This window comes from Cherax quadricarinatus, chromosome 72 (genome assembly GCF_038502225.1).
Source record: "Cherax quadricarinatus isolate ZL_2023a chromosome 72, ASM3850222v1, whole genome shotgun sequence".
Taxonomy (NCBI): Eukaryota; Metazoa; Arthropoda; class Malacostraca; order Decapoda; family Parastacidae; genus Cherax; species Cherax quadricarinatus.
The window spans coordinates 6,714,716-6,729,919 of NC_091363.1; the positions used below are offsets into that span (position 1 = coordinate 6,714,716).

At 39.5% G+C, this 15,204-nt stretch overlaps 1 protein-coding gene across 3 annotated transcripts in view; it reads left to right on the plus strand.

Annotated features, from left to right (window-relative positions):
• The window catches only part of LOC128705183 (myc proto-oncogene protein), a 38,305-nt gene extending 23,735 nt beyond the window's left edge, over positions 1-14,570 (plus strand). Inside the window, exons 3-4 of one of the 3 annotated variants that reach the window (XM_070100350.1) lie at positions 10,909-11,243; positions 12,195-14,570. In XM_070100350.1, the coding sequence (XP_069956451.1) occupies positions 10,909-11,243; positions 12,195-12,494 (635 nt within the window). In that variant the 3' untranslated portion in view covers positions 12,495-14,570. Of the gene's footprint in view, positions 1-10,905; positions 11,244-12,194 lie in introns of all 3 variants that reach the window. The other 2 variants (XM_070100349.1, XM_070100351.1) reach the window with 2 other exon arrangements.
• The last annotated feature ends 634 nt before the right edge of the window (positions 14,571-15,204 follow it).

The window sequence follows — 15,204 nt, forward strand, 5'->3', positions numbered from 1 at the left end:
TCACAACCTGACCGATGAATCATTTTCAGGATATTTTTTTTGTGCAGTTTCCTCCAAACTAGCCTGCATCTCTTTCATAACACGAGATCAGAGTCGTTGACAAAGTCGAGAATATCTTATCAAGATCCTCATTTTGTATCCTGAGTGTCGCATCGACCACTGCAACTCTGGTGTAAACAAAGGAATGATTGAGTATCACATCTGTTATTCTTTGTCTTTCTCCTTATCTCATGTTAATTCTCATGTTGAGATAAGTCTTTGTGCTGGGGTGTTATCGAAATACTAGTAGGTTGGTAGAGAGCAACTAGTATTACGGTCCTGTCGAGTATGCAGTGGAATCCTGCTATTTTTTTTTTCACTGACGGAATTGCCGATCTTTTTTGTAGTATACACGCATAAGATGATAGGTAAATGTGTTACAAACTTGTAGTTACGTTCATCATAAATACACACTTGTCTGTGCTTCTAAATAGTTCTCAGTCTTGTAATATTTCCTTTCCATCTTCGAAGGCCTGGTTTGAGGCCTGGCCTTGGAGAAGATCATGCCCAGAACCACTGACATAACAAGAGACTCACTGTGGCTGTGACAAGTCGTCTTAACAAGTTGTAATACTTACAGTAATAAAAAAGGTAAAATTTAATGTGTGACAACTTTATCTGTGTCGAGCCTGCCTAGTCAACCAGGCTGTTGCTGTCGACACCCCGCCGGCCCACATATCCACCATTTGGTTGATGTGGCGCACCGCGAAGATACTCGCATATGCTGTTAAAATAGTGGAGCATAGGATGGTTTGTAGCCTAGCAATTGCAAACGTGCGCAGACATAATAACCTAGTACAAAATATGTTCCTTGCTAATTATCATTATCATTACATTTAAGGGAAAATGCCAAACCCATGCGGATCATACAGCATCTGAGGAGTGGGAGACAATCAGGTTCGATTCAAGGAAGAGGAAGACAAGTCCTATTCCTTGGATGAAGAATCCTTCAGCAGCATCAAGAAACCTTCTCTTCAGGGGCCCTCTTACTACTAATTACACTAACCAATAAAATTTAACTTTTTTTTATTATATATATATATATATATATATATATATATATATATATATATATATATATATATATATATATATATATATATATATATAATGTCGTGCCGAATAGGTAAAACTTGCGATTTTGGCTTAAATAGAAATGCTCTTCTTGCCGAATAAGGCAAGCGAAAATTTGTGTATGCAATAATGTCGCAAATATCATTCTGAAACTACCGAAAAAAATGTTTCATTGTGTTTGTTTATTATTAAATCATTGTAAACTTATCTAATTATATGTATATTTGGATTAGGCTAAATTAAATTGCGCTTGTTATAATAAGGTTAGGTAAGTTTTCTAAGGTTCTTTTGGTACAAAATTAATTTTTACATTAACATAAATTAAAAAAATATATTTAAACGTATAAGAGAAAATGTTAATACTTAATTTTAAATGAGTTCTTGCTAATTGTCCAGTTTTACCTATTTGACACCACACACACACACACACACACACACACATAAGAAACTTCCCCACAGTCATTTAGCCATATGTACATAGAAGGTTCAGGCTTCTTCGCTTGTGTTCAGTCCGGCTTTTCCCACACCAAGTTTCCCAGATATCTCTCTTCCTTGATGACTATTTGTTGGTGAAATCTTTCACATACACAAACTGTGTTCAGGCAAAACTTAAGCTCAGATTTGAATTGAGCATCACAAAATTAGACGTTTTTAAAGGAGAACTGAACCCTTTGTTGGCCAGTTATATGCATGGGGGAAGATCTTTAACCTATAGGGTTCCTTGCTATTAAGAGTTGCAGTCTCATACATGTTATGTAACCACGCCCTCTACTCTGCACGCCTTCAACCTGCCCTTCATGCTGGTGCAGGGACGCTGATCCACGAAATTGAAGCTTGACTCCAATTCACTTCATCAAACTTAATTACCTCCCATTCCCAAGACGCCGCATTACTCCTATGGGTTTAGCGTTTCGACGAATATAATAATCCATCTAGTTGACTGAAGAAAGTAAGTCCCACTACCGTGGCTGCAACAGTTGACAACCGACACACAAATTGGAAATTGAAACCAGAAGACTTGTGTTTGTTCGTTACTGGACCATCATGAACGTGCAGCGTGATAATAATGGTCCAGGACGGTCCGAGGCATAGTTTCCATTTCCAGTTGTCAGTCATGTGTCGTGGGCGGTGAGAGTGGCCATCACACAGACCTGGTGACAATAACTGTAGAATTTGTCCACTATTGAATATTCGTATCCTTGCCACCCTTTCTGGTTACCTGTGTTCACTTAAGTATCCATATCACCCCTTGGCTAGCAAGGTTATATACACTGGAAGGTGTATATAAAATATTCTCGGTGGTGTACATGCGAGTACAATCTTACTAACACTCGTGTAGCTGATAGGCTTTTACCTCTCTAAACCTACTTTCACACGCATTTGCACACATTCCCTTAAAAACGCTTCTTGAACATAAAATTAATCGCTAGAGAAAGGGCGGAAATACAGCATAAAGCAATCAAAAGCAAACGTCAGAGAAGGGAAAAATCAATAAAGGGGGGAAGACTGTTTTATTTGTTAACCATTTAAGAGAGCGGTGGGCGACAAGGGAAGGAGACAGACAGAGGGAGGGAGGCTGGCCGGCTAGTACTTTCCCTCTGCCAAATGAGAAGGTATAATTACACCCCAGCTTAGGGGACATACCAGAAAGTAAGAAGAGGAATGCTGGTGAAGGGCTGTTGGTCTAAGGAACTGTAGCTGCCCTCCTCTTCCTCAGATCGAACCAAACTCCCTGCCATTTCCTTATGGACTTGTCGCCTCCCCATAAATATAATCATTAAGGCCCATCATTATAAACAAGGTATCGCCAGTGCATTATTGTAACTATCTGTGTTCCCAGATTATTCATCTTACCAGAAGGTATCAAAAACACTGCCAGCACAAATGTAGAAGTCTTCAAGAGGAAATAAAGCAAATGCCTCAGCCGAGTGCCAGATCAACCAGGCTGTGTTAAATGTGGGCCAGCGGGACGCCAACAGCAACAGCCTGGTTGGCCAGACAAATGTAGCCCAGGGTCGGGCTTTGGGAGTAGGAAAACTAGCAAAACTTATCAAATGTATTTATTCTCTGTCAGGACCAGATCTTAGATTTGCGTCAGATAACCCTGGCCACGCTAGGAATTTTCAAGTATGGTAACTATATCTACCATGGCATGCAGAGAAAGACAAGACAAACAGAATGACAGAAAAGGAAGTGGAGAGTATTAAATAAAGCAGCAAAGGGGAGGGCAGGGGAGCGTCGACCCCTCACAGCTAACGACTTGAGGGATAAATTAAGTTTTTTTTTCCTTCTCTCTTCCTGTGAGGTGCCTCTTAAAAGTTTATTTATCTTACTGTGGCGGAGTGTTTTCATGTTTTGGTTACGGCGAGGATGGTTGCTTCCAAGGTTAATGGTCTCGAAATCGCCTCCTTCCCCCCCCCCTTTTTTATCGGATACTAATAGGACAAAGACGTCGCCGGGGGGGGGGGGGTTGAAATCATCTTAACCACCTATTTCCCCCTCCCTTGCCTCTTATTCTTTTCCTTGTTCCCTTTCATATTCTTCCTGTCCTTGCTTCCCTTCTTTTTTCCCCTTCTCCCTTACCCTCGCTTTTCTTTACCCCCTCTTCCCCACTTTTGACTAGACATGTAGACAAGGCCAATGGCGGCAGTAAAATCCTGTAATGATATTGTAATGGTCCGGGTAGATATTTTTTCTGAGTCGTGGTAGTTTTTTCCCTACCCTTTCCCCAAAATACTCTCACGTTGTTTATGTGTTTAGTTTCTGTTTCTACCCATGGTTCCTACGAGTCATACAGGCATTAGAACAAAGATTAGTAGTAAATAGTTAAACTAGGAGTTGTCCGTGTGGGTTGCATCACTAGGGAGGACCTATACAAAAACCTACTGATATAAATAAACCACACTGCTTGACTTTGTGTTATCCTGGATTATTAACCCCTGGATTATTAATCCCAATAGTCTTCATATAGGGCTTAAGCCTATCAAATGTGCGAGAGTTATTTGAGACCGCAATGTATCAAGTTATTCATCAAAAGTCTGCACTTAGAAAAGGAAAGTAAGGTGACGTTTCCGGTTCCTCTTGAACCATTGTCAAAACACGACGGTCCAGAACGGACCGCCATGTCATCCTAACTTTCCTCTTGTAAGTGCCGGCTTTTGATGAATTGTTCCAGCCATTGTATTGTGACTATTCCTTATCTGGTTATTGGCGAGGAAGCATTAATCTTAAGATAAATCTCGATCTGTATACAATGAAAGATACATACCTCGGTATATATACATCAAGAGTAACACGAGCGAAAACTACTGTTTGTTCTTGCCTTGCCATGTTGTGAGCGCTGGTTCCTGGTGTAACAGCTTATTCCAGTTTGAAGGGGGTTGCATTCTAGCTCATGTGTTTTTATGTATGTGTATCAGTGCGTAAAGAAGAGTAAGAGGTGTATCAGTTAACTTGAAAGAGACAAAGGCGATGGTTTATTAACAAAGGGATTTGGATAAGCCATCTGATATTAGAAAATCTACGGGACTGGCTCATGTCGTTTCAAATATGTCTTACTCTAACTTTATGAAAAAATAAACATCGATGGTAAAGGGCTCCTGGTACAAGGAATCAGTGCCATCTTCCTTTTTCTGTGCTCAACTCTGTTTACCTCCTGAATATAATAATAATTATTATATATTATAATTATTATAATATGGTTGAAGGAGGGGTCATCTGGTGCCTTGCAACCTATTCTGGAACCCTGAATGATACGCGTGTAAATTACAAGTTTCCTGGTGCTGCTAGTCAGTCACCTTGCTAGACGTCGTGGCCGTTTCTTAATTTGCTTATTTGTGGTGGTACATATTTTCATAAGTTTATATTCCCCAGGGGTCCTATACTTTTTAGACTACGTACCTTCCAAACTATTAAAAATGTATTTATAAAAGGAGGAACGCATGCCTAACCATTCATTACTTTGGTTATACAGACGTTGTATTTGCCGTCACATTGAAGGATAATAGCACAAATTTAAACCAGCCAACGGTATGGCATCTTATGATTATAAACTGCAAAATAGAGAATTGTGTAACTAAAAGATAATATTGATATGCTGTTTCTTACCTATTAGTGCGATGAGTGGGTTTGTACTTCAATATAAAGGTCACTTTACTGTTAAATCTTCCTCAGCATCCATTATCTGGTGATATTTTCTTTCTCTCTAGTTTGGATGTTTTTAGCTAAATATCCATGAAAGATATGTGAGCGTATTTTGAATGGTAGATGTTATATGCTTATCAGTATAAAGAGTCTTCAGATTTTTAATTATTCCAGCTTAATTTGAAATCATTACCAAAACAAAAAGTCTTACACTGACATCTATAAATACAAAATAAGAAGAAATATTTCCACTAATAACACGCAACAGTAGCAATTAGTACAACATACCTTCCCATGAACATAGCCGGCAAACTACCTGTTATCTTTTCCCTGGATATATCTTGTTCAATGTTCATCGCTTCATTAGGCAGGTTTTCGGTGTCTTCTAAATGATTCATTCGTTTTATATTCTTATAACATGTCACGAGACGAAAGTAAGAAACGGCCAATCTTTTTCACTAAAGCCTGCCAAGGTGTGAGGCGCACGAAGTTTCGATCAGTTTTTTTCTCATTTCGTTCATTGGTCAAGTCCTATATTGTGTACGAGAGTTGTGAATAATAATAATAATAATACCAAAATGAGCATTAGCGTTACCCCGTCAGCTGGATGGAGGACTGAAATTCCTAAAAGTTAAGTGTACTCTGGTGGTATACAATAACTTGTCATGTTTCCCTGATCATACCTGATCACCTGCCACTCCCCAAGCTCTGTATGGCAGCTCTATGGCTTTAAGACTCACCGTGTATAACAATAACAAAAATAATATCCAACAGAATTACAAGTGAGTTCAGTTTATCCGATATTAGCAACAATAATACTGTCAAGAAATATTTACTGTAAAGGTACAGAGAGCGTGGAAGTAATATCATAGGTATCAAAATATAGCAGATCAACCAGGTTGTGATGGCTGGGTACGTCTGGGGACCCTGGGCAGCAACACCCTCGTCGTCATATCTACAAGATTCGGGTCATACTGTTCATTTAGGCTTATACATCTTAGAAACCATCGAAAAACTTAGCATAAAACACTATATTTTCCCCCACTCATTCTCTAGCTACTTCCCTCTTTTCCTATCCCTTCCAACTTTTACTGCCTCCTCGTCCTTTTTCATTACCATTCCCTCCATTTTTTCCTTACCTCTTCTTACCTGATTCAGTAGATAGTTGTAGCCCACATCATTTATCCAGTTCCATTTTTTCTTGCAAATTGTGTCATTTTTAACAATTTAGTATGGTATATTTTTTCCCTTTGTTTTTATGCGGACAGTTTTCAGAGAGTGAGAGAGGAGGAGGGTAGGGAGAGAGCCTATTACTTATCTACCCATGACTCATAAACCCAGATAATACACGTTAGTCCTTGATATATGTAACAACTGGTAATTCTCAGCAAATAGCCTCGGTGTCTTTCCCATGCACACTCATACTTTCCCTAATTTCCTCCCTCTGTGCTTTCTGGTCAGGGCATTGATAAACTCATGAGCCTTGTTTGTAGATATCTTTTAAATAAGTATCCATCTATATACACATTCATCCACCCATCCAATTTGACGCTAACGAGAACTGATGGTTATTGAGGCGTAAAGCCCATTATTATACAGAAGAGAAAGCGCTAAACCGTAAGAATTATACAGCGCTTGTGAATGGTAGGCAGTTAGGCTTTTAATTCATGGAAGCGAAGGGTAGCTCAACTTCCTCAACTCCAGAGCCCTGCAGCATCAAGACACCCTCAACATGGGTCAACTCATGGGTTACATTCAGGGCAACTATAAGACAAATAACACACTTGTAGGCACCCTGCATAAGATAGGCACATCGACATGACCATCAGGACAATCATAAGAAAAAACAACCTTTTAGCCACCTTACACAAGAACTAGGCACATTTTCCTCCTCTCCATGTCCCATCCCCCAATAATCTAACTCTGAAAATCGTTAAGTGGGTCTCTTGCTAACAACAGAAAATTGAAATCCCTTTTCCTGCCCACTCTAGACGACTTCTTTTCTCTCCCCCTCCCCCCACCCTTGGAGACGTCTTGGAGCAGGTTGGCACTGGCATCGTCTAGCCTGGTGCCAGCCCAGTGTCGCCAGCCTGGTAGTCACTGCCAAGTTACAATCACTAACCCCCAATCCCTTCCTCTTAAATCCAACCCCCACCCAGTATACCCTAATTTACCCCCTCCCTACTACATCCCGTGTAAAGTGTTTTTTTTTTTTCCATACTTAGTGAATCCCCATTCTTCCCTACCGTGTGTTAGGCAGTGCATCCTCAGCTTCCCCTTCCTCCCTTCACCCACTGAATATGTATGCTGATTGGTTGATTAGATCATCAGCCAGGACTCTTGGTTGATGATCTAATCAGCCAATCGGCTGCGGGGGGCAATGACCCCCAGAATCTACAACAGGTATAAGAACTTAAGAATGAAAGAACACTGCAGTAGTTCTAATGGCTCATTATAGGGAGGTCGAAGACACTCAACCACACCCACTCTCATACACTAAGATCGCTGTAGAGCCCTTGTGGCTTAGCGCTTCTTTTTGATTATAATAATAATCATACACTAAGAGTTATTAAAGAGCACAGGTGAAATATATTATCAGTGTCTCATTTGCTGACAGTATACTGGCTTTTAAGCCTAATTTTGTTATATTTGCTAGGAAGCATTAGGCAGTAGTCTTTGTCTATCAGTCTAAGTATTCCAGCTTAAGAATTCATGTGATGTCACAATGATACTAGGTTAGGGTATTTGTTTATGGTGGCTTTTTACAGTTAGTCTGTCTATGAACTTTTAGTTTGTTTCTATTTGCAAAGGGAACTCCTGTTCCCTTTACATGACCTAGCTTTGGGCAATCTCTCTTCTCTGTACATTGGCATGACTCGATACAGCCTAAGGTGTAAGTGGCCATTACAGCCTCAAGAAGAGTAATTACACACTTAATCAAATGCTGAAGATTAATGTTATTGTATTTATGGCAGAAACACTAACCTATAAGTGTCATACCCTGCCTATCAAAAGTTAATTAGGTTTTATCTGAAGAATAGGAGGGTTGTTCCAATTCCTCGTAACAAGAACCCTTCACCAGCATCAAGGAACCCCCTTAAAGGGATCAAGAGGAATAAATAACTTCTTACTCATTGGGCCATCTTCACGAAAGTGTTGGGGTGGACCAGAGGTGCCTTACAGTGGACTCTGGCATGTGTGGTGAGGAATGCCAGGGAGCCTAGCTGTGCTTAGTGGCTGCCCGGGCACTAGCTGAAGCTGGCTACTGGCTGGGAATGCCAGACTAGGGGACCCAGAGCCCCAGGCATGAGAGGAACGCAACAGTGTCTCACTTCGACGTCTCTTCCTGCTCTGTTTATTTGTTTTAGTACCCCATCGTGTGGGTGGATGGTAGTCACATCCTTCATCATATATTATGTCAAAGTGCTAAACCTGTAAGGGTATGCAGTACAATCAGTCAGCTCTATGGGCACAAACTATTAAAATGGGGACTGTTTAATTGTAGAGCTTGTGTGTGTGTGTGTGTGTGTGTGTGTGTGTGTGTGTGTGTGTGTGTGTGTGTGTGTGTGTGTGTGTAATTGTAATTGTATATAAACAAGCTCAAGGCCTTGTGCAGTCACCAGTGCTTCATCAGGAGTTTTGCAGTGGGGAAATGGCTAAATGGAATAGAAATTATATATGTACATGAATATATAATATATAACACTTAGTAGCCAATTTATTAAATACACCTATATGTTACTGGGTAGAGGCCCACTTTGTCCCACAGAATAGACTGAATTCTTTGTGGCATAGGTTCAACAAGGTGCTGGAAACATTCCTTAGATTCTGGTCTACGTTGACATGATAGCATCATGCAGTTGCTTTAGATTTGTTATCTGCACATTCATTCTGCAAATCTCCCATTCCACAACATCCAAAGGCTTATGCCAAAATCTGACCTTACTTTCTGCACGTTGCAGCAGAAATCGGTATTTCAGATCAGGCAAATTTTTCTTAAATCTTCAACTGTCTGGTTTTGGTGAGCCTGTGCCCACTATAGCCTTAGTTTCTTGTTCGTAGCTGACAGGGGTGGAACCCAGTGTGGTCTTCTGCTGTAGTCCATCCACTTCAACATTCAACATAGTGTGCATTCAGAGATGCTTTTTTGCATACCACTGTTATAATGTGATTATTTAAGTTACTGTCATCTTCCTGTCAGCTTGAACCAGTCTGGCCATTCTCTTCTGACTACTTTCATTAACAAGTCAGTTTTGCCCACAGAACAATGCTTTGCACACGATTCTCTGTAAACTATAGAGACTGTTGTGTGTAAAAATCCCAAGAAATTAGCAGTTTGAGATACTTAAACCACCCTGTCTGGCACAGTCATTCCAGAGTCAAAGCCACTTAGATCAATCACATTTCTTCCCCATTTTGATGTTTGTTTTGAATAACAACTGAACTTCCTGACCATGTCTATGCTTTTAGGCACTGAGGTGCTGCACATGATTGACTGGTTAGATATTTGTATTAACAAGCAGGTGTACCCAGTAAAGTGACCACTAATTGTATGCATGCATGTATATATAAATATGCATTTTTTTTTTTCAAAAAAAAAAAAAAAAAAAAAACGCTGTCTCCCACTGAGGTAGGGTGACCCCAAAAAAGAAGAAACACTTTCACCATCACTCCATCACTGTTTTGCCAGGGGGCACAAGACAAACCATAGGGGGATGGAAATCTTCAGCTCATGATCTTTCATATATTTCAGTGCATCATCAGTAGCTGTGCAATAATAATAATTTAATATCTTTATTTCTGCATGTACAATGCATACAGGCTTAGCTGACATCAGTGACATACTACTATATACAAACCCCCTTGTTATGAAGATAATATTTGGCAAAATAGGTAAATTTTGTCCCAGGATGCAACCCACACCAGTCGACTAACACCCAAGTGCCCATTTTACTAATGGGTGAATAGGAACAGCAGGTGTCTTATGGGAACACGTCCTAATGTTTTCCACCCATACTGGGAAATCGATCCCTGGGCCACAGTGTGAGAGCTGAGTGCGCTAGTGATTGAGTTACGGCATACCCTTTGATATACTTTTGAAGAATTTCGAGAGTCTCACTACTCTTGGGGCCAGGCTTATCTGGTGCTTGCCTGGTCAACCAGGCTGTTGCTGGAGGCCTGCTGCCCCACATATCCACAACAACCTGGTTGATCTGGCACCTGGTGAAGATACTTGTTCAATTTCTTCTTGAAGGCTTCTACACTTGTTCCAGCCATTTTTCTGATATCTTTTGGTAAGATACCTAATGTAGCAAGAGCACCAACAGGTAGATTAAGGGGAAGTTTTTTCAGAGGAAAGGTAGCATGTTGATGCCAGCCTATTGGGCCTCAGAAAGCCTTTGAGGTGGAATAGGCCAGCATCAACACACTACCTTTCCTCTGAGAAAACTTCCCCTAAGTCTACCTGTTGCTGCTCTTGCAACTTTACAAAGCTCCTGATGATGCACTGAAATGTGTGAAAGATCTTGAGCTGAAGATTTCCATCTCCCCATGCTTTGTGCATATATAATATATATTATATATTTCATTGTTTGTTTGGATTTATATACTCTTTAGGCAACACTAACCATCACGTTTTTTTCGTTAGAGAAGATGAGGTCGATGTAGTGACATGCAGCGATCCCAATGAGGCAGCAACCACCACAACTATTACTCTCGGAAGCTACAATGTCTCCTCAAACTCTTCCACCTCTAACCTTTGCACCACAGCTGCCTCGGCTCCTTCCCGCCTTCAGGTCCCGTCCAAACACTCCGTAGATGTCAAGCGACAACTCCAACTGGCCATGAGGAATCGACAGAACTGGGTCACCAGTTCCACTTCTCCTGAAAGCGAAGATGTGGCAAGCACCAGGTTCCTGTCAGTAAAGATCAAGACACAGGGCAAGCCAGCAGCCTACACCAAACGCATGAGGGACTACCACAAGGAGGTGGGTCTTGGGATCAAGTTCTTGCGTACCCCTCTTTTTGAAACACAGATACCATGGCTTTATTCATTTGAAGGAAACCAATGCTTTCTGAGAATGTCTTTTGCAGTGGAATGCTTATTTCTCAACTTAAAAATATACAATAAGACGTTTATCACTTGGGTATCTTTTTTGCTGGAATGTTTTGCCTGTGCAGCAGGCTTCATCATTCAAATACAGAGGCAGCTTTTATATTGGAGATAATGGAATAAGAAGAGAAGTAATCTTTAAGGTGTTCAGTACCTCAGCCTAGAACAGAGGCATAAGGCTGGAGACATACACTGGGACCAGCAGTGCAGTGCAGCAGTTGGAGGCAGTGTCACAAGTGGGCAAGGCCCACTTTGTGTCACAAGTGAACAAGGCAGGCACATTTTATCTGGGCGGCAGGCTTGTTCAATAAAACACAGGGACAACATTCATACTAGAGTTGTTAGAAGCAGATAAGTAATTTTTAAGGCTTTCAGTCCCTTAGCCTAGAGCAGTCTATATATAAGGACAGAAAGTGGGCAAGGCCAACTTGTGATACAAACTACTGTGCATCACTTTTAGCTCCATTATAAGTTTTTGTCTTTATGGCTCTGCTCTAGGCTAAGGGACATAAAGCCTTAAAATTACTTATCCACTTCTAACATTTCTAGTATGAAGGCTGCCCTGGTATTTTATTGAACAAGTCTGCTGCCCAAATAAAATGTCTGCAACAGAGATACCCATGTGTTGCTCATGTATAATACACCAACTTGTATACCATATATTGTATACCATATGTTGAATAATAATAAAAAATATGTTCATTTCATATTTAAACTAATTAACATATTACAGAACTTTAAAAGTACCTGTACTTGAAATTAAGCTTTACCATTTTTTTTTTTTGGCATAAGACAATTCTGCTAATAAAAGCCTTTCTTTTGAAAGGTAATAAAGTCGACGAAGCATAGACGAAGGAGCCGTGTAGAGTCTGACGAAGGTAGAAGGTCTGTACACAACTCCTTGGAGAGACAGAGAAGAGTGAACCTGCGCAATTCCTTCGAGTATCTCCGCCAACTTGTACCTGAAACCAAGATCCTTGATAAGGCCACTAAGGTCCAGATCCTTAAAAAGGCAGCCCTACACTGCAAGCATCTCCAACAAACAGAACAGCGGCTACTCAAAGAGGAGGAAAAGTTAAAAAAGCAGTTGGAAGAACTTGAACAGCTGAGATTGCAATGTAGTTGAGATGGTGCTATAATCCACTCACCTGTATAGTTAGTTGTAAGATATAAATGATTTAAAATTGTACATAATATCAAGGATAGCAGATATCAAGGGAGCATTGAAAGAGAGAGAGAGAGAAAGAGAGAGAGAGAGCAAAAGGTTTTTCAAGTTTTGATATAAGCAGCCTTTATTGTATATGTGTGATATTTTGAGTGCCTATGTGTTTCTCGTGCTGCACTTGATAATGTGGAAGATCAGTTCCTGGTTGACTTTAAAGGTTTTCACATTGTTTCAGCGGCTCGACGGGGTCTCTTACATAGCCCACTATTATAACAGTATTACTATTGTCAAAAGCCAATATTCAAAATAATTATGTACTAGGTTATACATATAATGAACCAAAAATTATGAAGATTAATCGGCTTTGTCACATGTGAAAAATATAAAAGTTGTGTAAGGGATATTTCAGTTCTTTAGAGACAAGATTAGTCTTTTTTTAACAAGTTTTTTATTCTAATATTGAAAGGTTTCAATCCTTTTAATATTGCAGGTATTGTACCAAAGCAAGTGTAAGGCTTCTATGAAATAATGTGTGTATATCTCCTTAAGTTTAAAAATAAATCACTCCATAACTCCACACACGTACATGCGCACATGTGCACCCACACGCGTGCACACAGCCCCCACCAGTCTACATATATATACATCAAAAAAATAAATAAAAGGAGATACTTACACATGACTTGCATGTGTGTCTGTAATGCGGAGCTTCTCAGAGTCTTGGTTCAAATACAGAATTAAATTCTGTTGATAAAGAATATATTAAAACCATGTTATACCATACCTGAATATTCATTTGTCTTTATTTTCCCCTGTATGTCCTTTATTGTGTTTTGAACCTTCTTTATTGTAGATAAATGGCGTATTATGCCATTATAACCTTTTATTTGATTATCAACAATGTCATTGCAACTGTTTAAAGGGGAATAACCAAGACATTAACTAAAGAGGACATTTGATTCTTTTTCAATAAGTACAGCACTTGCATTGCTTTAGTGTCTTTTGTTTTACTGATTCAATGTTTGGTTAAGTCACAAGTATTTATAAAAGTACGAATTTTCCCAATAAACCTTTTGGTTGTCATTTCTTCATATGAATGCTTTGTGTGAAGCTATACACCAAGCTACCAGAGCTTTCAAGAGTGCCTCAACTCACCTTGTATTTATAAAACACGGAGGGGAAAGGGAAAGAAGACAATTTGATATCAAGATCCCTCTTTTTCCTCATGGACCTTTCATCCTAGTGATAATAGGTTTCTAAGAAACAGAAACAAGTTTTGTGACATTCTGGTAACCAAGACTCTGAGAGTACCTCATGGCTGCGCCCTCTTACTTATTTCCCAGTCACATTCATCCCTGAAAGCCCATACAGTTGGATTGGCTTGAGTTTCTGATCCTTCCTCGGTGTGAATGACAATTCTGATTCTCATATTTCCTCGTGGTAGATGAATAAAAGACAAAAAGTGGTGGCGTGCAGACCCACATATTGAATTTTAGCAGAGTAGGTAGTTTGCAGGTGATGCTGTTTTTATGATTTTGGACACTGTGTCAGGTTTCAAGAAGGGTAATTTATTTTCGAATAATCAACTATTAAGCTTTATACACAATCATTGGATCATATCTGAGGCTAGAGAAAATTTGAGGCTCATGATTCTGGAAGAAAATGAGCTATGCTTTTTAATAATGCCTGAAAGCCTCTGCCTGTATTTAGAGGATAAAATTGCTTATTAGTTATCAAAAGAATTGCTTATTTTGGGATATCATTTTAGAATGTCCCTGACTGAAGTATAGATGTTAGTGCCTCAGAATCTGTACACGTCACATGCTGTATCATGCTCAAGAAAATTAGTCGAGGGTTCATTATTTGATTGCATTAAAGAGTGAATTTAATAGTATATCAAATTTTGTAATGCCATGGCCAATTCCTTTTTTTTTGAGGCCTTGTTTTATGTCGGTGAACCCCCCTCCTCCTCATTGCTCAGTTTTGTACTTAAAATAGTAAAAATGAAAAAAAAAGGCGAGAAAAAAGGTGTATCCCTCACTAACAGACATACAAGCAAAATCATAAGCTGATGAGCATGCAGGCCATCACTCGTTACTTGTGAAGCATCAATTACTTAACTTTTTTACGCCCATACCTCATTATAAAAATGAAGAGAAATGCAGTACCATTTGATTAGCTTCATTACTGGATATTTGTTTTTCCTTTTATTGTTGTATTCTGATGAATGTGGCTGAAAGGATGTCTGCTGTATAGGTAGAAAAGGGACAGAGAATATCCTTTTGAGATATTTACACTATTCCCTTCCTTGTTAGCCATAATCATCAGTTGTCGTCCTATTTCCTTCTCCCACCCACCTCCCTACTGACGTAATATGCATACAAGCAGATAATAGTGGTGTAAATAGTAGGTCTTTGTACTTTTTACAGATTTTTTCACATATGCTTTGCTATATATATATATATTCAACAATATGAGCTGATGTGCACGGTTCTTACTGAAAGGCGAAGTCTATTTTTTCACATTTTCATGCTAGTGTTAGCTCATATCCTGAGTCACGGTAGTGTATATAGGTTAATCCGAGAGCACATCAGTTCCATATTGGCCATGTTATTCCTAGCCATGTGTTTATAATGAATGTACAAATTTTTGGCTTGTTTTTATGATGTAA